Below are 24,264 nucleotides of genomic sequence, written 5' to 3'. Positions count from 1 at the left end.
TGGAAATCCCCTTTAAACCAGCTATTCCTCTACTGGGAATTTTTCCAGAGGATCTCCCTATTGTTTAAACCACTTTTTAAAAACTACTTATTCTAGTATAACTGACCTTTATTGCAGATTGCCTTCTTTCATCCTAAAGAGCCAAATATTTGGAGGAGCAGTTCTTAGGACTCCAGTTGACCTTGGGAGGTAATGGGCTCTGGTGCTTCTCAGTGCTTGACTTCAGGAGGTAGCTGTGCACTCCCTGTGAGATGACTAGGTTACTTCCCTGGTCATTGGCAATGCTTGTCGTTAAGTAGTCAAGGAAAATGAAAGACATGAGCCGTTTTTTATGTCTGTGGACAACGTCACTTATGCATATCATGAATAGCCCAAAAGATGATACTTTTAGAAATGATTCAAATAAATAAACTTACTTTCCTTTCATCATTCAACAGATATTTATGAGCAGCTCCTGTCCCAGGCATCTGTAAACAGTGTTTAATAGAAAAGAAGCACTTATCCCATCCTGACTCCTCAGGACTCCCACTTACCCCACCCCACAACAGCCACTTCTAATATTCACTTGTTTTCTTTCAGAATTATTCTGTACATATACAGGAATATGTTTTTGTGGCTGTCTCCCCAGTTTTTTAATCCTTAATAGCATACTGTAAATCTCACATCATGATGGAAATACCTAATTTATTTTTCCTTTTTACTGCTTCAAGGTATTACATTGTAAGGTAGTATGATTATTTTATTAGCCCTCTGTTGATGGACATGTAAGTAATTCCTAGGTCTCCCCCTTAGAGTCTATGCCTTACTTCTTGCTTTCTTATAGTTTCATTCCCTGAACAATGTAGGAAATGGGATTCAAATCTATCACCTTGCTAGGACTCTCACCTTTGTATGTACTTCCTGATAGATCCAAGCAAACTCAATTCAAATCAGACTTACCCAATAAGGCTCAGGCTGTAATTATTGATCAGGAGCCAGCTGATAAGCTTTGCTGCCCTCACATCCACTTCTTTCACCTTTCAGGGAACCTGAGAAGAACTGATTCCATTTGGCAGGCACCACCCTCTCCTGTAGGCTGCTGTCCATGATGCTCACATGATTAGTGTCCTTTGAGACTAGCCTTTACTCCCAGCCACAGCTGGCTTCCTTTCCTTTGAGTGTCGTTGCTGTTCTCACCATCATGTAGAGCCTCTTGGGGATTAGTTGAGACACATCGACCTTATCTTATAATTAGCTCACTCCCCTCTGGTATATGTTTAAAGTACATCTAGTTTCAGTTCTGAAAACCTTAACTGTCCTAAGGTAGCTTTCCTATACTCTGTCATAAAAAAAATTTACCTTTAGAGTCTTCAGAGACCTTGTGATGTCCTTGAGCCTACATGTTTCAGCTGTATTTTCTGTTCCCTGTTACTTCTGCTGTCCTTCATGTTGATGTCACCATGCTCTGCCTCTGAGCATTTCCACATCTAGATGCCCGCCTGTCTTCACTCTAATCTGCCACTTTCCCTCCATGTGTGCCTATTTATATTAAAGCAATTTCTTCTCCAAAGCCCATTTGATTGGTAGACTTTTCCAATTTGTACCAGTTTACTGTTCTCTTTTATTATTTCCTCTATAATTGATAGTCCAGTGGCCTCATCTGTCCCCTTTTGTGTGAAAGGATTTTATCATGATGCTGTCCTGTTTTGTTGCTCAGGCAGTGAATGGAGTTAAATTGGAGTTGTGGTGGAGTGATCTAGAAATGTCTGTTTCTTTTTCAATTTTCAATATTTTAAAATGTCATTTTAAAATTGTTTACTTTTAGCTTTTCCATTTTCTGAAAATGTATAAATTCATTTTGGTTCAATTTGTAAATTCTTTATTTCTGCTCTTGGTCACTTCATTGTCACTTAAGAAATCAACAGATACTCATCCCTGCCATGTTCTGGACACTGTTGTAGATGCTGAAGATTCATACTCCTTCCAGGTTCCTAGCAAAACCATCTGAGTCCTTTCTGAACCTGGGCACTCCTGACCCAAGGGCCTCCCACTAGGCCCTGCCTCTTAAGGATTCCACAGCCTTCCACTTAACCAAAATGAATTTATACATTTCCAGAAAATGGAAAAGCTAAAAGGAAATAATCTTAAAATGACAAAATTTTTTAAAATACTGAAAATAGAAAAAGAAACAGATGTTTCTGGCTCACCCTACCACCATTCCAATTTAACTTCCTATGGCCACCTACCATAAGAGGCAGAGGTCTGACACATGAGCTTAGGCTTTCTTCTACTTGGTCATAAAAAAATAAAACTTACCTTCTCATATAAATCTTATATGAACAGACCACATCAGGCCAGGTGGAGCTCAGAATGGTAGGGCAGTTTTAGGTAAAATGATCAGAGCATAGCTATCTAGAAGGAGGCCATTTGAGTAAAAATGCAGCATGAACTGGGATTTACCTGGTGAAGTGTAAATTTGGTGTATACCTCTTATTACTTCTCTAAAATCTTAATATGGGAATTCTAAAACACACATGTTCCAGGAAGTTTCAGAAACCAAATTGTTGGCTTGCTAGAGACAATTTCTAGAATAGCATAGGAGCCTAGTAAATGTCATTTGGAGTGAAGGTTGATTAATATGACGTACTTAGAAATGAGAAACTTTTCTACAACCAGGCCTTATGACCTGGAGACCACAGGGAATAAAATAGATGATTCAATCGATAGGAATAGGGCACCAAAATATTTCCTTAATTGTTCTCTCAGCCTGTAGTAATTGGTCTTTGAGCAAGCTAATAAATCTGGGGAGAATAAAATGTTATTCTATCAGTTTAAATTGTTCCTATTAGTATCCTAGAAGGTACTTTTTTGAAATTCCATGTATTTTTTACTTAGCCTCTCTACATCTTTACCTGTCACCTTGTATCTTTTTGGTTTTATTCAACATTTTTAAAGGTGTCACATCAGCTTTTTTAATATGGTGACTTAATTGCAAAAGCACACATAAACAGTTTGAAAGGTGTGAGAAGAAATTCACAAGTCACATGGGGAAAGAGCAACAAAGCTAGCATTCAGTCTGGAATTCATCCACAGTGCAAAACAAATTACACTGCCAGTGGGTCAAATGGTGTATTCTGAAATGGAGTAAAAAAAATGAATTGGATACAAAAAATGTTTGTTCCATACCAGAGATACAGTGGATAATATTGAGATAAATAAATACAGGTTTCATTCTCGTAAAGCTTATTTGCAACAGGGAAAGCAGGGCATGTGTATAACATAGATTGAATATGTAGTAGAAATACCAGAGGGGAGATGGCTTTGCTCATGAGGTAAGAAAAGGAGGCAGAGTTGCCATGGCTTGTGAGGATCGAGAAGACCTGGGTAAATCAAGAAGGTTGACTTGCAGGATACAACAATGAGAAAGACAGAGTCCTAGGCCCCAAGGGCTCTATGTGGAGTAGAAGATACATGCATAAGCACATACATTGTGATGGAATGTGGTCAACAGTATGATACGGACAAGGAACTACAGAGAGGGAGAATAATCTTCGGGGAAGCTGAGTAGGTACTGACCTTCCATCTGCATCTTAAAGACATAGGTATTTGTGCAGAGGGCAGAGGGCAGGCAAAGGGTTTTCTCTAGGCAGAATAAATGAGACACTTACTTAACTATCTACTCCAGAACAGCCACACTCCAGTCACTTTTTATGTTGTGTTGTCATTACAGGTGACACAAATGTCTCTTCTGGAACAGGACAGAGTGCGAAGAATTTGCACAGTAAGAGTCAGTTTAGGACCATTGCACCAAAAATTACACCTAAAGTCCTAACCCCCAGAGTGCTTCCATGTCACTCACCATCACTTTCAGATCAGGGGACTTTGGGGCCCTCCAAGAGTCCCAAGCCACTGGGGATGCCCTCTCAGAACTATGCACTGATGCAAGTGGCTGGCCAAGAGGGCACATTTTCTCTTGTCGCTTTGCCATCTGTTACCTCAGCTCAGCCAAGTCAGAAACCCCAAATGCCTGAAAACCTTAAACTGCCTATTCCTCGATACCAGCCCCTACGAGGTAACAAAGGACCAAAAAAGAAGCCTAGCCTGAGCGCTCCTGAAAGTGGCTGTGGCAAACCTCTTGCCCACACCCAGACATACACTCAGATGTCGCCTTCCCTGCCTGCCCATTCTGAACTGCCACAGAAACGCAATCAGTGCAAGCAGCTTCCATCACCAGAGCAAGCCCCAGGGGGGCCCAGCACAGCTCCACTGGCTGAGGGAAGTGGCCATGAAGACTTGACACTTCCAGTGATCAACAGCTGCAGAGATCTGAGCCCTCCTGCCACAGCAGCCCTGCCCAAATCAGGAGAGCCCTCTGCCAGGCAGAGTCTCTCAGATAGTTCAGGGAAAGGAAACCATACAAGCAAGAAAGTACCCGGTGAGCCTTCTGTTGTTGCCAGAGGAAAACTTAAAGAACAATCAGATCATGCAGAAGCCTTGACCAGTTTGTCACCAGCCATTTTTGGCAGTACAGTTCATTTGATCTCATCTATTCCCAAAGGTAAAGTACCAATCTTACCCTACACAAGAATGCAGGCAACTGAGGTTTGCAAAACTGAATCAGATGCTAAGACTGCAGGTTTTTCTTTACCTGAGTATAGGACAGACAATGATAGGAAATCTGCCATCATAGAAAGCTTTAATACAGCCACCAAAATGGCCAGCAAGACACCTATTCTATCAGTACCAAAGCAGATTCCTTGTGGAAGTACCTTTTGTCCAGTCACCAAAACAGATCTCAACCATAAAACAAAACTGAACATTGGAGCAGCAAAGAGAAGAGGAAGAAAACAAAAGGTTCCAGATGAAATTTTAGCATTTCAGGGGAAAAGGAAGAAATGCATTATTAATAAATGCAGAGATGGTAAAGAGAGGGCAAAAAACAATCTCCAAGATTCCAAAGACCAGAAACCAGGGGCTTTGAAAAAGTATCGTAGTATTATGCCCAAACCTGTAATTGTTATATCTGCTTTGCCTTCCCTGGCTTCTCCTTCAGGCACTCTGCAGTCTCAGACCACCAGCAACCTAGGACAGAACATCTTGTTGAATAATTCAGTCACTTCCAAATGTCTCAGCCGTAAACAGAATGACAGCCCTTCACCCAAGCCCAGCTCCGTGTTAAGAAATGGATTTTCTGGTGTCAAGAAACCGTGGCACAGATGTCAGGTCTGTAACCACCACTTCCAGTTTAAACAGCACCTTCAAGACCACATGAACACACACACCAACAGACCGCCTTACAGTTGTCGCATTTGTCGCAAGGCCTACGTACGCTCTGGCAGCTTGAGCACTCACATGAAGCTCCATCATGGCGAGAACCGTCTGAAGAAACTTGTGTGCTGTGAGTTTTGTGCAAAAGTGTTTGGCCACGTGCGAGTCTATTTTGGGCACTTGAAAGAAGTTCACAGGGTTGTGATCAGTACAGAGCCCACCCCTAGTGGACCACAGCCAGAAGACATGCTGAGGAGCAGAGGCAGAGACACCAGCGATCCAGGGAGAGAGGCAGCACTGACGCCGTGAGTACGAGAGGCTGGAAGCCTGGCAAGAGAGTCTGTGTTGATTTGGGAAAGAGGGTAAAATTTCACATTCAGAAAGATTTTAGTCCCTGTAGTTCTATGAATAGTGATCTCTCTTCACTCTGGTTTCTGATCAGTCATTATTTCAATTACTATATGAGTCTATATAAATGCCAGTTGGAGGTATTCTGGGGACAGATTCAGTGAGAGATTATTTTTACATCTAAAAATAAAATAGTAAATTGTATATTTAATAGTGTTCTTTACAACTAATTTTCCCCAGATTCATGTCCATAAAATTTACATCTAGATAGCCTCATCTACCCCATCCTACATACTTCAGGTACCATTCAGAGCTAACCCTCTCTGCGTGGCCCCCATTTTTCTCATTAGGACAAAAGAACTTTCCTAAGTCAGAACTTGCTTTCTAGCATTATAAATAAATAAATAAGCTTCATAATTGGGAAGTCTGGCAGTAATTAGGCATTTAACAAGCAGTACCCTCAGTGTGAGCTGTGTATACCCCCTTTCTACACCAAGGAGATTTCCCTCAGCACCTGAGAAGTCAACCTCCCTTTGTTTCTTACTTTTTCCAATTGCTCAATATATTGTTTAATTTTGACTTACACTTTTACAGTCAATAAAAGTAAGAGGTGCATGACTATCCTGTTTGTTCATACCTTTCTAGGGTTCTCTCTTTTTCTTAGACACTTCTGTTCCCTTTCCCATTTCTGTGCCTTTCACCAATGTACAAGGAAATCCCCCTCTGTACTTGTTTTCCTGTAGTTATATTTTGATGTTAAAGTAAAATGTCCTAACTTGCATTCCGGTATGCTCTAGGTTAAGGAGGGAACAGTGGGTGGTGGGGACAGTCACCTCAGACCTTACCAGGTGGTCCTACAGCACCTGGTGTAATAGTATGGACTGACCCTTCCATTTTAACTACACCTGTCCCGTGGTGGCTAAAGAGGAGGTGGCTCTCCTGGGGAGGGACAGACTTTCCGGGGGACCCTGGTTGCTTGAGAAGCATGTGGTGCCCAGCAGAGTGACAGCAGATGTCCACCCCGGCCTCTACTAAAGTCCTTCCCAGGCTCTGTGTACCCATGCTTCCTGCTTTACAGAGCAGTGTGGCTTAGATCCCCAAAGGCTGAGAGCTGAAGGGTAAAGTACCAATTGTGTTTTTACATGAACTCTTACATAGACTTTTTTACTTTTCAGGGAAAACAAATCAAGCTTGGAAGAAGATTTCCTTCTAAACCAGGCAGATGAAGTCAAATTACAAATCAAATGTGGCCGTTGTCAGATCACTGCTCAGTCTTTTGCTGAAATCAAATTTCATTTACTTTATGTTCATGGAGAGGAAATTCAGGGCAGGCTGCAAGAGGGAGTCTTACCCAGCAACCAAGGAGCTCAGGAAATGATCGCCAAACACACTGCTCCAGACTGGAAGCAGCATCCAGAAAGAAAAAAGCAGGTGAGGCCTTGTGCCTCTGAGGAAGACTGTCATGCACTTCCTAAGATGAAAAGACAACTCTGTCTTCACCATGAGAAGGATGTGGAAATACTCAAGGCAAATGAAGGAGGCCAACTGAGAACAAAGGAGCTGAGGGCAGACCTCCAGAGCCCAGAGTATGGCAGCCACCATACTGTGTTCCTCTGGTCTCATTCAGGCTTCAGCTGCCTCCTGTGTGCCCAGACTTTAGGGAGGAAGGAGGAACTCTTCCTTCACTGGGAAAGCCACCATAACTGCGAGGACCCCTCCAGACTTTGGGCCATTCTAAGTACATTCTCGAACCAAGGAGTGATAGAAATTTCCAGGGAAACTGGCAAATGAAACTCTAAAGCAAATTGAAGTTAAAGAGAATGTTGCTAGCACCTTTCTTTCAAAGCTTTGTGTTTTATGGTAGTACTTAATTATATGAATCAGAAAAGCTAGGATAAACATTAACGAACAGCAGTAATTTTGTATATAATTTTATTTTCTTATAAAATAAAATATATGCCATGGATGCATCTTTTTCTGACCATATGCAGTCTTACTTTAAAGTTCTATGTACTGATTCTTAATTTCTTAAGACTTTATTTCAGAATAAATGAGAAGATCTAAATTGGAGATTGAAATGTAGAAGAATATAGGTTTTTCAGATAGTTTTCAGTAAAATTGTGTGTGTGTGTGTGTGTGTGTGTGTGTGTGTGTGTGTGTGTATGTCCTTTCATTCAGATGTCCTCTGCTTACATCCAGCTGGCAATTCCATTTCAGTATAGCCATATCATCAAGTTGTATGGTAAATGTTGATATTTATAAAATTTCCTGGTTTATTTAAATATACTGTGGGAGTCAGTGAGATAGCTCAGCAGTCTAAAGCACCTGGTAAGGCAAGCTTAGGTGAGTACTGGGTTCGAGGTTCAATCCCAGGCACCATATGCCATGCCAGACCTTCCCCCAGGACCGGCTGAGTGGGCCACAGAGTTTGGGCATAGTGGGGTACGCCTGTAATCCTGTTACACCAGTGCTGAGGAGGCTGAAAGCAGGAGGTTCACTGTGAATCCAGGCTGCATAGTGAAACCCTGTATCAACCAAATACATTAAAATAAATAAAATATGCTGTAAAGTAATCTTTTAATAAGGTGGTCAGTTACCATAATTTAAAATCCATGCTTTTAACACTTAAATTTTTGGGTTTTTTGTTTTTGTTTTTTGTAATATTATGCTTAAATGCTCTTTTTTGTTTCTTCATTTTCTGGTTTTGGTTTTTTGTTTTGTTTTGATGTGGGGTTTTTTGGGCAACAGGAATCAAACTCAGGAGCTTACCAGACAGGCACTTGTGTCGCTGAGATGTATCCTGGCCGTGCTTTTTTCTTCTTCTCCTCCTCTTCCTCCTCCTCCTCTTCCTCTTCCTCCTCTTCCTCCTCCTCCTCCTCCTTCTTTTTCTTAAATGAAGATTAGTTGTTGGCAAGTCTTATAGCTATAGTGTTTCATATCAAAGTAATAAAAAAATTAATGCATCTGCGTTAAAAAATCTTTCTTGGTGAAAACTTATTTTCAAGTGGTCTTTGGGGTTAGCAAATTTACAACCTGGAACGTGAACCAAATGGTTCAGTCCAGAAGTGTGCCTCTGCCGTTCTCTTACTCCAAAGTCATTTCAGAGGATTGTTGCTAGCTGATCAATTTTAGATACCACTGTGCCTTTCAAGCCAGACTCTCTTTGAAAGTTGAGAGTAAATGATTGCCTTTTAAATTTCTGGAAAATGATTTGAGTCAGAAGACTGTCCTGGATGCAAAGTCATTTTCTGAGAGCAGGGAGTTTGCTCACTCATCCCACCAAAATCCCTGCCTTCGGGTGAAAGCACCATGCACGTGGCTGTCCCTGTTGGATGAACCTTGGCCCAGGCATGATCCAAACATTTTTCTGTACTGAAGAAAGTTATCCCGCAGCAGAAAAGCTAAATTCTACTAGATACACTATTGGGTCCAAATCATCCTGTTTAATTCCTAGTTTTAAGAGCAAACATTCACAAACTTAGTGTGATTGAAATAAAACAGGTAAAATTCAGTCTTCTCTAAATTTACAAAGTTTTACATACTTAAAAAGAATTCAGAATTCTCTGAAAGATTTTTCATTGTTGGTGGCTCACACTTTCTCAATGTACAGTGATAGCATCAGACCTCTACTATACTTTTAGGACCCCAGGATTTGTAATGAAATAGCTGTATCACTGAGTGCAGTTATATGTTTGTTTCGTGGTCCGGGAGACATTACAAAATGAGCACTACAAAAAATACTACCTGAATTCAAACATGAGGCTTATATTCAAACCTTGAAATAATTTATACACTGCTCAGTCCTCAGATAATTAGTATTTCAGGAATACTGGCCAACTGGCCAAGAGCAGAATAGTGTATTTAGGTGTATATGGAGGCCTAGATATAGGGACCAAAAGCACCTACCTGTAGGGTCTGGAAAGTCTGATCTCCCCTTGGTTAGGGAGAAAACTAGCTGTGGCCAGCATTTGACCACCTCTTAGAGCAAGAGCATTATGGAAACAGGCAGGAGACATGATGAGCTCATGATTAAGTGATCTGGCTGGATCCCCTCCTGGAATTCATTTCAGCATAGTGATCAAGTAATCCTAGCTAAGATTATGCAGTTTATCAGGGCATGGAACCTTGAGTGGGGACAGGGAGGGTCAACATCCACTGTTTGTTTTGTTTTGGGTATTAGGAATTAAACTCACTACAATGCTATTGCTGAGGAGGTGCTGTACCCCTGAGCTATATCCCTGGCCCGCAACTTTTTTGTTGTACTTGAACCCAGGGCCTTCACTGAACTATATCCCATCCCTTTTTCTTTTGTGTGTTGAGACATGGTTTGCTACTTTGCTTGGGCTGGGCTCAAAATTACAGTCCTTTCTCAGCCTCATCAAGGGCTGGGATTAAAGGTGTGTGGTACCACAACACCTGGCTGAGTTAACTTTTTTTTAAGAGAAAGAAATTTGGAGTCCAGAATTCCTCACTGGATGCCTAGGGGTGGGAGTGGGGGTCATTGAAAGTACAAGACTTATTGTAGTTCTCAGATTCTGAGATCTCCCTGTAAGATCTCCTGCATGACAGTGGGAGCAGCCCACTGCCACCTAAGACAAGGGTTTCTGGCCCTTAAAGTTACAGTAGTGCTTCCTTAATGAGAATGGTGTAACTTGAGGCAGCTCATTGTCTTATTTGGGTATAGAAGTGTTAATGACACAGTCCCAAACTATACTTAACCTACAGGCCACAAAGGAGAGAATAAAATGTTGTAGTCCTTATTTCCTGTGACCGTGAGAAACTTTCTGAGGCTCCTGCCATCCTCTAAAGTGAGAGTAAAGGCCCCAACTCAAGGTTGTAAAGAGACTATGAGATACAAATAAAATACCTCGCACATTTGGGCCACATGCTAATTGGTGGCTGATATTTATTAAATTTTGGTCAGATTTGGACAAAGAAATAATACCATAAAAAGATAATGTGAAACAGCTCAGGTAGACTTTTAAGGATAAAAAGCTTAAGAACAACAGAAATTTGCATCTTTGCTTAAAAGTAACTGTTAAAACATCCTGGAGTCCCGTGGAGGTTTGCTAAGTATCTTTTCATAATGGGCACAGCACAAATGATTCTTGTCCAGGCTTCATGTTCCTCAGGTCTCAGCTGGCAGCCCCTTTCTGGAACCCCTGCCCCCAGCCTTCTCTGGCCCCTGGTCCAGCTGATGTCAGCACACACCACCCCCATTCAGAAGCCCACAGTGAACATCTGTGCTTCCCACTTGAGACAAGCCTCTCAAAGGCAAGGACTGCCTTTGTTGAGCACAAAACCCTAAAGTGCACTACCTCATATGAAATAATACACTGTAGGTATTTGTTGGGGAAAAATGGATGCATCAGCTCAATACAGAATTGCTGCCTTGCTTTTTAAGCGTTAGAAGCAACCAAACAGAGTTGGCCAGGAAGATACTAAGGCACATTTGAGGTCAATTCAGTACTTTTGTTTTGCTTCTTGGGAAACTGTCCTACAGCCAGCAAGACTAAATTCTATTTTCTTTTGGCCCTAACATTTCAAAAAGCTACAGCATTTTAGATTTGCATTGTTTTATTACCTGTTGTTTTTATTCATGGTGCCTTTTGTTGTGTATTCTCTCATGGACTTTTTCCTAGTTTAGCCTGACTGTTCCTGTTAAGCTGTTCCTCATATGGAAAGTTGTCTCTTCTTCAGCACGCTATAAATAATCAAATCTGGGTGCATTCCATCCCTTCTCTGGCTATAGGCTCCTCCCCTTCCCAGCTGTACAGCTCTGGTCCTCTGTGGCCCTGGTGACATGATTGTTGGCAGTAAATGCTCAGCTTCATTTATTTATTAGGATCCTCAGATTGGGACTGGTTTGCTCCATTCAAGCTGCTGACATGCTTTGCTAGGTACATATTTTATAGTCTCCCCTTTTCTGAGCTGCTGAGAAAAAGTGCCCTGGTTAAGATGAACTGGGATTTAGCAAAACAGGTTTTTCACTTTAACGTTTATGCTGACTTCACTGACATTGGACAACCAACAGCTTATCTAGGCTTGTGGGGCAATCCTACATACATTTTAACTGTATCTGCCTCTTCAGGAATGTTACTTTTGGAAGTGAAACGTTCATCGTATCTGGCATGTGACCGTAGTCATAGTGATCCTTGTAGTAAGGCTATAATCACCATTTCTCCAGCATATTTTAAATTTGTGTTTAGTATGCAGATGTCGGGTTGGGAGCAGATCACATTTTCCATCCTCTGAAGTGTGAGAATATTTCTCAGTGTGTTGCTTAATCTTCGGAAAACTGGTATTCACTGAAGGAAACCAAATGTGACTTAACTGAAAGTGATGGAAGGATTACTTTTCTATTTTTGATGTGAAGACAAACAGATTTTTTAAATTAAATTTTCTCCCTCTTCAAAATAACCTTAGTTTAAAAAAAAATGACCTTACCATTAGCTTAATAGTGAAGAACTTTTTAATAATAGAATGGCAGTACTTGCCTTTTTTAGTATGTTCCAAATACAAAATTGTATGTTATTAGGATTAAAATAGGTCATATTTTTGAAAAGCCGAATACCCATGAAGTAGTACTCAAAAAGATTTGACCCTTCTTTATTAAATATAGGTTTAATCAACACCTAGAAGTTGCAGGGAGAACCACTAGGTGCTCCACCAGCATCTATGGAGAACAAAGCAGTGAACATGGTCTGATTACTACTTGCATGGTACGTCTAACTCTACAGAAACCTGGCCAGGGGCAGTATCCAGGGTAAACACATACACTATGTAACCATCCCAAAGCTCTGGCTATGTGATAATATTGAAGATGTATTTGCAGAAAATTAGCACTCTGTCTTCTAGTTTAATCCACAATGAAGCACAAATTTTTTTTTCCAAAATTTTATTGATAAACAGCAATGAGACAGTTTCAAATCAAATCGGAAGTACAGTTTCAACAAATAACACACCGCATACATTCTTCTTAGTGGTTAATTGCTGTACAAGATGCGGACTTGAGATCCTATTTACAAACACCATTAGAACAAATCATTCTATTCATTAAGAGAATGCAACTATATATCCTAACCACTTTGAATACACAGATACATTCATCTGTGTACCCTATTTTTTCTAAGTTCCGTTATTGAATATTATAGGTGTGTAAACTCAGCAAAATATTCTAAAAGAGTCCAGTAGCCCATAATAGCATTGGGTCTTCTGTTTAACTGGCAATGTCAGAAATTATTGACCTGAGTCCCCCACAGCTCAACGTAACAGCATGGCTTTACTTCCTATATTTCGTCTTCATACTTTTCTGCTGGATGGATAAGACCAAGGTAAAGCAGGACCTGTGCAATAAGAGTTGTAGCTTTTTGGTCTGATAAGGTCAGTGAAATCCCCTTAGGATTTATCCTGAGATCCTGTACCTCAGATTGTAGAACCTTTGTCAGTGTCAGCCATGTGGATGAGTCACGGCCATTGCTTGGCCAATGTGCTCTCTGTGAAAGCCTGAGAGAATGAAGCACAAATTTTGACAAGATATTCATTGAACAACCTTTTTGACATGATTATAATCAATAAGTTATTCTATAATGATCCAAAATTGACTATCTTTCACAAAGTTTTTATTCTTTTTTTTTTTTAATGTATTTAGTACAGGATCTACAGGGTCTCATGTATATCATACTTGTAGTAATCCTTGTGCTTTCTGCCTTCCAAATGCTGGGATTACAGGCATGTGCCACCATGCCCAGTCTCAATCGCTGTCTCAGTGTGCCCTGGGGGTTGGGGCTGGCATGGCATGCCAGGGATCAAACCCCAGTTGCCACGCTCTGCTTAAGCAAGTGCTTTAATCCACTGAGCTATCTGGGCAGCTTTTTCTTTCTTAATGTATGGGTGGGACACAAGAAACGAAAGAGCGGGAATGCTGAAACAAGACATCGGCCGAGGTACTTTTTGGCAGTGGAAGTTCCAATGGGGCACTGGATGAGTAGAGAGACTGGCTTCAGTGTTCAGGCAGCAAACTCATGATTATTGTGGTCCATCCTCAATAGAAATGGGACAGTGTCTATCAAAATCTAAAATGCATAGACCTTGTGATGTGGAAGTTCTACTTCTGGGAATTTCAAGATGTTAAGGCACAAATGTATAAATAGACTAGTGTTAGGGCTTGTAGTGCAACATCCCCCCAAAGCCTCATGTGCACCAGTGGCTGGACCTAATATATGTGAGGATGGACCAAGGATGTATGATAACTAGCCCATTGATTGGTTTAGCATAGTGCTGAGTGTGAATAATGGGAAAGCCCACCTGGGTGTGGGTGAAACCAACCAATAGGCTGGTAACCTGATAGGATAAAAGGGGAAGAAGGGAGGCTTGCTGTCTGCGCTGCTGTGCTGCTGTGAACTGTTGCTCCTCTGCCATGACATCCTGCCCTGGAGCCAGCTGACTATGGACTGAAACATCTGCAAATGGTAAGATAAAATAAATCTTTGCTCCTTTAACTTGTGGACATCGGGTATTTTGTCTTGGTAACAAGGAAGTAAGATGAATGAGGATGTTCACTGAAATACTGTTTATAATAAACAAAAGACTAGACTGTTATATGAAACATTACAGTGTTCCATATAATGAAATATGCTGCAGAATAAAAAGTGAAGCAAAGCTTTACATGCTGAAAAGAAGATGTGGGAAGGAAGCAAGGTGCAGAACGAAATTAGTTTCCTTCAGTTTGCTTTTTTACAAAGAAGAGGGGGAGGGGAGAAGAGGTAGATGTGTACTGAGAAATGAAGGAGGGAGTGTGTTCTTTTGCCATCTAAGCAAATTTTTGCTAAATTTTCTAAATTGAAAAACAGCTTTACCAGCTGAGATGTGGGGTGCTGTTATGAGGGCACGCCTTAGCAGAACTGTGAAGGAGCAAAAGTTCGCCCTGTCCCTTCAGCTTTGATGCTCCTGCGCACCTATGTACCCAAATTCCTGCTGCCTAACATTCCCACAAACACAATTGCCTACAGTACTTTCAACCCAATATATCTGCCCATCCATGTATATACCTGCATAAGATAATACAGTGTATATGATTACATACATTGCTTAGTAGGCTCTAAATATATATATATATATATATATATATATATTTTATTTTTTATTTTTATTTTTTATTTTTTTTTTGCAAGGGCAGTACTGGAGATTATACCCAGCACCTTTTGCACCAAGCTGTATCTCCAGTCTTGTTTTGTCATTACTTTTTTTTTTTTTTTTTTAGATGGGGTCTTGCTAGTTCACCAAGTAGCCTAGATTGCGCTTGAACTTGAAATCGTCCTCCTCAACCTTCCAGAGTGCTGGAATTAGTGGTGTGCACTACCACTCCTGGCTCAAATTCCTGTTTTAAAGGATAGCTACCTTGTACTGAATCAATTTATGCCCTACTAATGAATATGTACAATTCAAAATACAAGACAGCTATATACTTCTGACTTTGTGACTCCTCCCTATGTCATTGTGGCCTTCCTGGCTGTTACCCACTCTTCCAGGTTCTTCTGTGAGGTGATTTCTGAATGACTCTTAACCTCTCTCCACACACCTGCATCTTAAAGGCCTTGAAGGCTAGACTCAAGCCAAGGGATAACTAGTGCCAGGAATTTCAGAGATCTTTTGGCCAACATGCAGACCTTTGGTGCTGGCAGTGGAAGTCAGGTCCTCTGGAGAAGATGTAAATAAGTTCTGGCAGTATTTAAGTCAGTGTCTTTCCCTACCTTCCTCCCACCTCTTCTCTCCCACTCCATGAATTTTCTAAGTGATAGATATAGCTCCTCCTTTACCCTCCTCCCAGCCTCATCGTCTTGCCAAGAGCTCTGCTATGTGCTGGGCCAATAAGGTCACAAAGGTAAAACATGGTCAAAAGAGGCCTCTCCTTCTTCAGAGTGATCTCTGTCTTCCCATCATCTCTACAGGAAGTGATTCTGAAGTTAGGCTAAGTCTTGAATTGAGGCAACCAAATGCTGGCGCTTCCTCTCCTATGAGATGTGCAGAGCCACTGCAAAGAGAAAAATTCTGCTTTTCACTTAACTGTCACTTGGTCCTACCATTCTAAGGTAATACCTAGTTAATTCACATGCTCCTGTGTGTAGTCCTCAGAGGTCCCTCTGGTTCAGTTTCAGTATGTTGGCTTAAAGAAAATAAGGTTTCCCTTTTATAGCAGCTTAAGTCTATCCCAGGTTGGAAAAAAGTATTTATGGAATGACTCACAGGTCCTCCAGGACCATCCCCAATCAACACACTGCTCCTGAGTGCTCACGCTCACAGGGAAAACTGCATATCCAGCCTGTGCCCTTTGGGTCACCAGCTTGAGAGCTGGCCTGGCTCAGGGCAGCCCTGGTCAGTTGGGAAGCCTCTGGGCTTGCAGTCTGGGCTTCACCTGGCACTGCTGCCCTGAGATAAACTTTGTGTTTGTACACGGAAGTAAGAAGAGAATAGGGCTCTGGCAAGGATAATAAAAAGTACTGGAGGAGAAAGAAATTGGCTGGATGTTTTCTTCTTGCTTTGATTTCCATCAGTGTACTGAAATACTACCTCTAACATGTTCATTGTCTTGTATGGGAAATAATAATTATGGCATTAATAATTATTATAAATATGAGGGCTGTTATTGTGGAAGAGGGCAAGCTTATGCAATTATCACAAAGGAGTCAAATGCTTTTTTCTAGGTCCTGTGGGATTAATTGGGGCTTTCAGTCCAGTTGCAGTTGGGAAATTTTCCACATCACCAGTCCATTGCTATAATGGGCACTAATTGGCCTCCTTGTTGACAGTATCAGAAGAGAAAGCCCAGGGCTGGAGAAGAGCGATTTGCTGGAGTTGAGACAGTGACTACAAAGCTGGGCTATCGCATCCCAAGATCTGATCTCTTCTGGGGATAAAGAGAGTATATCGGGCAGTATGCAAGCTGTTAGTGTCATGCTAATTCATTTGGAAATAGAAAAAGGCTCTCTAGTATTATAAGGAATCTAAAATGTATTCAGAAAGGCCCTGAACATAATCCACCATTGATAGTCTTTTAATTTGTTAAATAGATCACTGAATTTCATTTGATGGCAAGACTGACTGATGAAAGAGCCAGATTGAGTGTGAGAATGCTTCGTCATTTTCCCAGAAAGCCAGCAGGAGCACTCCTCTGCTGTCACATGTGTGGGGAGGTGTGGGCTGTAAGGCTGGTGTCCCTCATGGATAAGGTGAGCACGGCCTGCCATGCCGTGAAATTCCCACTGAACCTTTTGCCCTCTCAAGCTCTGAAGTCCAAGTCACATACAATTTTTCACTGATATCTGCCAGTTTTCTGCTTAGTGAAGGATGACATCAGTGACAGTATGGTCAGCAGTGAGCTCTGAAATCATCTCAGCGTTTTCTGTCAGTTTCTTCAGCATCTTTGGGAAAATGTCTTCAATGGATAAATCTTATAGAAGACAATTAAAATAACACATGTGTTGAAGTCTGTTGAGCCTGAAACACAATTAGTCTTTCCCTTCCCTGTCACTACCACACCAATGTTTCTTTTTTTTATTAAATTTAATTTTATTTCATTTTGAAAACTAAAAGACAAAAGCAAGAACAAAAATCAGAAACAATAACAGAAATAGGGTAACATACAACAATACTTATGTTACAGATTTTCAGAACAAGAATAGCTGATTAACAATGGTTGATAGATTATCTATTTTTATTGTCAAATCTGTTGCTGATATTAACAGATATAGTTTTGTAAGACTGGACATACGATTGCATATTACCTCTTGTTTTTTAGAAACCTTAAATTTTTGTTCTTGTCTGTCTTCTAAATGTGTACCATTTCTAATGTCATATCAATTACTGCTATACTCTGTTCCAAATAATTTCTTAAAAACAAAAACAAAAACAAGAGGGAAAAGAAAAAAGCTTGTTTTTTATTTAGTTTTTTATTTGTTTTTTTAAATTTTTTATTCATTTTAACGAGAAAAAATAGCAATTAAACAGTTTCAAAACAGGTTAGTAGGACAGTTACAATAATTAATACATTGCATATTGTCTTCATAGTAGTTATTCAGAGTACAAGATGCAGACATGATATCTTGTCTAAACAATATTAGTACAAACCTCTCCTCATTGAACTAATAGAAGGTAGATGTATATCTATCATATTTTGTATATACATATATATTTTTTCACTACAAAATGGTCCTTTATTTATATCCACCTTTTTTGTTTTGTCAGAGATGGGTCTTCCATTGTTGTTAGAGAAGCTGTATTTGAAGAAGTCTTTAAAGGACCTTTTCATACTCAATGCCAGTTCAAATACTGTAGGTACTTGCGTTCAGCAAAATAACCCAATATAGTCCAATAGTCCATAATAGTAATAGGTTATCAGCAGAACTGGTAATTGTTAGAAGTTGTTGACATGAGCCTTTTATAGCTCAGCTTATTAATATGGCATTGCTTTTTATTGCTGGTTATACTTTTCTGCTGGGTGATTAAGACCAAGTTAATGCAAGACCTATAGAAGTCACACCATTGTTTCCTATGTAACTGTATTCACACATCACCATCTGGCCCTGTACCACTAGGGACTATGAATGGGAACGGAAGGTCATCTGACTCCAATATCCTACCTCAGAACTGACTCTCTTCCTGACTTCCAGCCTAGCTATCTTGGTTTTTTCTCTAAAGTGAGGCTGACCCTGATTTTCTGTTTGCTCCTTTAGGAATCATTACTAGTGAAGTCATTCTCTAGTCATTCTCAAGGCACCTGCTGTTCTAGGGGCCGAAGCCATATGGGACAGTTTTCTATTATCCCCCACACTTAAAGGTAGCCCTTACTTTCTTCCAATGATCCTTTTACTCTTTAATTGCTCTCTTCCTCACAAACTCAGACCCCATGGAAGCTTAGGAGCCATACCTATGGGGCCTGTAGAACTCGGCCCTTCCTGCAGCTTCCAGGCCCACTGCCCATCGTGAAGCAATTTTTTTAGGTGAACTTTCTTTATCTGCTGCTCCATCCTACCGTATTTCTCTCTGGGCAGCATCAGATTTTCCTCCCAGGCCTATAACTCCAGTACTACATTTTGCTACAGTGATGTCCACTAAGTGCACAGAAGCATCTCTACATTTGGGATGAAAGTTGACAGTTTTTGAATTAAGAGAGAAGGGGCCAAGCTGGATGCAGTGGCATAGACCTTAGTTCTAGCTACTCGGGCAGGGGTGGGGGCCCTGAGGCAGCAGGACTCTTGGGAATTCAAGTCCAGCCTGGACAGAGTAAGAACCCATCTCAAAAACAAAAGGTGGGGAAGGGGTAGCTGTAGAACAAAATTTTAAGAGGAGAACTAGAATCTAGTTATTTCCAGAATGAAATGTAGAGGCAGAGGGGCATAGCCAAAACCCCAGGGCAAAACATAGATGACTAACATTGTAAAATCATCACATGCTTATCTGTGGCTAATGACTATAAGATCATCACATGCTTATCATGTACATGTTCTTGAGAAAATATACCCTACTATGTCCTTTTGAAAGTGTTTCTCATTTTACCTTTTTTTCTCATTAAAATGAAGTTTTAAAAAAATTTTAAAAAAGAAAGTGTTTCTCAGATTTACTTATGCTGACCTGATCCCCTTTTGAGAAACAAAGCCCAAGATCCAAATTGGTCTAGACCACCACTCAGTGAAACAGTCATTTTCAGAGACCAGCTCCCCCTCCCCCCATGAGTATGAAGCATGCTTCATACTAACCTGGAATCCCGAGCAGTAGTCCCCCTATCTTGTAGTACCATTCTGCTGCTATAATACCTTCCCATTTTCTTTCTCAGCATTTGCCACTCTTTAATAAACTTTTGCTTCCCACTATCCCAGCATTGATTCTCCTACTTCTGGAGAAGAGCCCCTCTTCCATTCCTCACAGAAGTGAGGGCAAGGACCTGCAGAGAGGTGGAGGATCACTCAGAAAACTCCTGCTGGATATAGCAATAGGAGAAACTCTCCAACAGGGAACTAGACAGAACCTCTCCCTAGTCTCTTCCATTGAATAGAACATGGCCTATGAACTGGAAATGTGGTGTCCTGGCTTGGCTACTCTCTCACCGAGCGTGAGCACATGAGCTCAGTTCTCATAAATTAAGAGCAGGTTCCAGGTGAATACTGAAGGTCTTTGCTAGAATCTGTCCACTGTTAAGGTTAAGGAAACTACTAAGCTTTCTGATCACCCAAGTAAACCGTGCTTCTCAAGCTCCAGGGCCAACTTGGACTGCTTCCCTCAGGAAAGACAATTACCAATGGCTTAAGCAAAGGGAGGATCAGGTATGCAGATAACAATGTGGTCCCTGCTCAGGCCAATTTTCTGCTCTTCCTAATAGCTGGTCAAAGCAATTAAATGTGTGAACCTCACTATGTGTTTCCAGGGCTATAAAAATCATGGCCATGCAAGGGGATAGAAAATGCATCCCTTGACTGCTATTGCAAAGGCTTCACCTGCAAAACAGATATTCCATTTTCCAGACCCGAAGTTATCCAACTCCCATTAACCCAGGCCAGGTGCCACACAGGGACCAACTCTTTAGGTGGGTGAGCCCTGCAGAAGATCCACCAACAAATGCTGAATGATTTATTAGTGGGGAAATTTTTGGAATTATGCTTTACTATTGGGATTTACTTGCCTTGGAAAGCAATGCAGTTAGTAGTACATCTTTCAACACTGAATATATTTTCTCTTCCTTTATATCTTTCTGATGAATTAAGTGCTTGTGTAAGGCGAGGGACTGAAAGTACTAGCATCCAACTCTCTTCCTGGATCTGCCTGCCAGATACACTGCGTGGAAAAGCAGAGAGACTGATTCTACATTGCTCCTCCAACCAAGCACTATCAGCCAGGAACCTCGATGTTTCCCTAGTGCCGCAGTGGGTGGGTAACATGAGTTCCTCTTCCTGCACGTCTCCAAGTCATTTTGAACTAGGCCCACTAATTGAATTCAGTTGTTTGCCATTTTAAATGTTTCTGCTTTGTACACAGCAAGAATATATTAAACTCATTTCATCTGTCATCCGAGAAGAATTGGAGCCTGCATTTTTATTACCAACTGACTTATGTTCACCTTTATCCCAGATTTTTTTTGAAATGTTTACAATGTAATTAAAAACAATCTAGTCAAATTATCTATTTGAATTGGTCCCTTTGGGGGAAGATAAAAGAGGAGGAGAGGCACCTATGATTGCTTCCCTTTTTTTGCTGAGCATGGCTGCCTTCTCACATAGAAATACATCATGCATCTGCTCACTGAGAGCATTTTGTAATGTCACTGGTGATTTAGCAATTACAAAATATTGTAATTAAATGTTCAAATGCTCTCTTCTCTTTTCCCATTACGAATGATCATGGAATTTGATTAATTTCTGCCATTTGGAAAGGACCTGGCTTCAGTAATATCGTTTCCTGTGATGCACACCTCCAGGGAAAATGATGATCTGAATGCTGAAGTCAGAACCAATTAAACTCGCTGTTTTTTCCCACCACAGTGTGAAGATGAGCCACATTTTTCAGGCAGGGCTCAAGCAAATTTGTCAGGTCTCTGGAGCTCAGTGCCTCAGGGCATTGCATACCTACTTCCAGCTTCTGAAAGCATGCTCTAGGTGCAGTGGCATGACAGGCAGGGAGGATGATAAATCCACATGGCAGGGCCTAGTACCAAGCCTACTCAGCATCAGGGGCCTAGGCTGGTCTGGAAATGTTTCTGATTGGCACAAGTCTGATACCTTGGTGGTCAGAAGAGGTAGAGCTAAGATGTTGTGGAGCAGAAAGTGAGATCTTTGGATTCTTAAGCATCAGAGGAGGAGCCTCTGGGCTGATGAAATGTAAGAACAAATCCTTTAATATCACTGTCATGTCAGAAATCAGCAAGCAAGGGTCCTCGATGGAGGCTCCTTATTTTTAAAGGTAGCTCTGATGATTCCCCAGATGGTGTACACAAACAACTTGAATGTCCTGAGTTTCTGACCTGGGTGAGTTAAATGCTGTATAATTCTGTTCCAGCTGACTTGCCCCCTCACTTTGGTATTAAATAAACAAACAGTGACAACAACCCAAACCTACAGTATAATTAGGTTCCAGCAAATGAGTTGTCAAAAAAACCCTGCCTGGTCTTCCCAGGAGACTTGGTGCCAGTCTGTTTGCTTTGGAGAATTTAAACAGCTCTTCTCTGCTGAGCAATAAATGTAAACCTCAAATTTACTACACAGATGTGGTTTTTACTAAGGAGGCTGGTTTGGTTTTGCTCTTTTTGTTCTTTCTCTTGTTTTCCTCTTTAACGTAAAATAGGTCTTTGATATGTAACATAAAGGCCAACATTTTTTATCATCCATAGTTTCCAAAGCAATCAGACATAGGTGTATCAGAAGGCCTTGAAATGAAGCCTTAAGGAGCCTGTAGTTCCCCTGCCATTTTTCTGGCATCCAGACCCATCCCCTAGAAGGTTTGTTTAAAAGAAACAACTGCATAATCTGCTCTTCTCCTTTTCTTCTTCTGGTCCTCCCATTAACATTTATCAACATATTAATAAATCTTTAAGATGAGCTCAAATCCTTCTGGACATTTTCCCAAAGTTCAGCAAATAGTGAAGGGTTTTTTTTTTCCCCATGCAACTTGATAATAATGAACTATTTCTTTCTCATTAATGCTGCCTCTTCAGTAGCCAAGCAAAGCATGACAGCACATTCTTTGTACCTATAAAGGCTTGTTACCTTTGATGCCATAATCCTTCTTATGGTAGCAGTCTTCTAGCTGTGCTTCAGCACCTCACTTGGGCCAGTGAGGTACCACCTGTGGGGGCACAGGATGCCTCTAGATGCTGGCCAGCCTGGGTCTGAACAGGCCCAGCCATTATCCCACCATGCTGGGACTGTGGTATAGATATTTTCCAGTGTCCACAGATGCCAGTCTGTGTCTATGGTGGCCTTATGTGAGATGTCTGTGTAGGACTGATTGATTACCCACTTGATCAGGAGGATGCCTGCTCTGGGGGTCAGGGATGGAGATGCTCTTGGCTTTGTCTTGAGTTCATGTTTCTGGATTGCATCATCTCCAAACAGAGGATGTTCCTAAACCTGATCCATTCTGCTCCAAATTCACCAGGCACAGGTCATTACTCCTGAGCAAAAGAACTACTGGGCAATGGTCTTGGACACAAGGCCAACATCAGAGGAATGAGAGTGTACAGAGCACCCAGGGCACCTGAGAGTGGATGCAGGTAATCAGAGGATGTGAGAGATAAAGAAACGTGGGTAGAGATGAGGGTCTCTGGGATGAGAAAGAGTTGAGATGGCCTGAGCAGGAAAAGCCAGTTCAGGAGGAGGGACCTGTCACAGCCTCGTTCCCCTAGGGGTTGGACTGGACAAAGCCAAGAGCCAGAGGCTACCTGGCCTGTGAATGCCCACTTCCTGCCAGTATTTATCTCAGGAGGAATAAGAAAGGAAACTCTGCTAGACTCAGCACTGTTTTCTAAAATGACAGATGCTTGATCTAAGCCAGATTCTCCATCTTGGTGCTTTGAGGGAAAATCCCATTTTAACTTCTGAAGCCCAGGTGGATTTATGAATGGAGAAGGCAGTATATGTGGGAATTGAACTGTTTGTTATACTGGCCCCGCCTCAGTGCCCCAACTGTTACCCAGCAACATCAGGTTTACTCTTCAAAACCCTGAGCTGGTCTGAAATGTACCTTGCTCCAGACAGAGGAGATAAACCAAGATTTAAAGGCAATGCATTTTCTACCAGGCGGTCTTATCTGGATTGACTGCACTGGGTTTTCAGCTAGGTGTGAATGTGAAGGATAATTACCATCATGTGTTACCTGAGATTACAGGGTTGTGTTCCAACTAATGACTCCGGGAGAACCAAGCAGTTGTTAATATTTAATCAGTCTCTTGGCTTAACAATTGGATAAATGAGGTGTGTAATTACACAATTATAAAAGACATTTCAGATAGGAATGGTGCTGTTATTAATACTCAAGAGGAAAGCTGGTGGAAACACGCCACTGGTTCATTTCATAGATATTAGCAAAGAAGACCCTTCTAGGGGGATCTGCCCTATGAAATTTTAAGCAGAAATCTCAAATGCCACTTTCTATCTTGCTTCTGGGCCCTTCACCTTTGCATATCAGAGCAGATGTTTTGTTAATGTCGCAGATCTCACTGGAGTCTTTCAATGGGAGAAGATCCAGAGTTTTTCTTTTTGGTTGATATTGGGAGAAACTAAGCCAAAGTTCAGGACAGTGTCAATGCTACCTCCTTGGGTCTGTGTGTGTGTGTGTGTGTGTGTGTGTGTGTGTGTGTGTGTGTGTGTGTACACGCACACGCAGGCGTGCCTGGTTTTCCCATGGAGCCACCTAACCTGTACCACTGCTCTGCATCTTAGGTGACATTTGTCTACCGTAGGAACAGCCTGCATCATCCCTTTTCCCTGGGATGCACATAGCTCTTGTACAGGAAATGCACTTTTCTAATTGAGGGGCCCAGGCAGCCAATTAGCTAAGTGCTCCTCCATGGCCCATGCCTGGAAAACACAGTCAAGAGCCCATTAAAAGCACTTGACACATTTTAGTATCCAAACTAGAGATGTCACTGGCTAGGATGATGATGGCTCTACAGTATGGATCAGA

At 41.4% G+C, this 24,264-nt stretch overlaps 1 protein-coding gene and 1 long non-coding RNA gene across 14 annotated transcripts in view; one reads left to right on the top strand and one right to left on the bottom strand.

The window, feature by feature from the left end:
- Positions 1 to 7,652, top strand: part of Znf438 (zinc finger protein 438) — a 241,573-nt gene extending 233,921 nt beyond the window's left edge. For 8 of the 13 annotated variants that reach the window (XM_023701862.1, XM_023701858.1, XM_023701868.1 and 5 more), the window contains 2 exons: positions 3,710 to 5,552; positions 6,771 to 7,651. In XM_023701862.1, the coding sequence (XP_023557630.1) occupies positions 3,710 to 5,552; positions 6,771 to 7,386 (2,459 nt within the window). In that variant the 3' untranslated portion in view covers positions 7,387 to 7,651. Of the gene's footprint in view, positions 1 to 3,709; positions 5,553 to 6,770 lie in introns of all 13 variants that reach the window. The other 5 variants (XM_023701866.1, XM_023701864.1, XM_023701861.1 and 2 more) reach the window with 1 other exon arrangement.
- On the bottom strand, positions 3,658 to 5,377 carry LOC111812766. The gene is made up of 3 exons (XR_002818176.1): positions 5,332 to 5,377; positions 4,988 to 5,061; positions 3,658 to 3,727 (listed from the first exon to the last, which is right to left on the bottom strand). It is a non-coding gene; the product is annotated as an uncharacterized LOC111812766 (long non-coding RNA).
- Positions 7,653 to 24,264: the final 16,612 nt, after the last annotated feature.

This window comes from Octodon degus, unplaced genomic scaffold, assembly GCF_000260255.1.
Source record: "Octodon degus isolate 3935 unplaced genomic scaffold, OctDeg1.0 scaffold00141, whole genome shotgun sequence".
Classification (NCBI taxonomy): domain Eukaryota; kingdom Metazoa; phylum Chordata; class Mammalia; order Rodentia; family Octodontidae; genus Octodon; species Octodon degus.
This window is presented reverse-complemented; position numbering and strand designations above follow the sequence as displayed.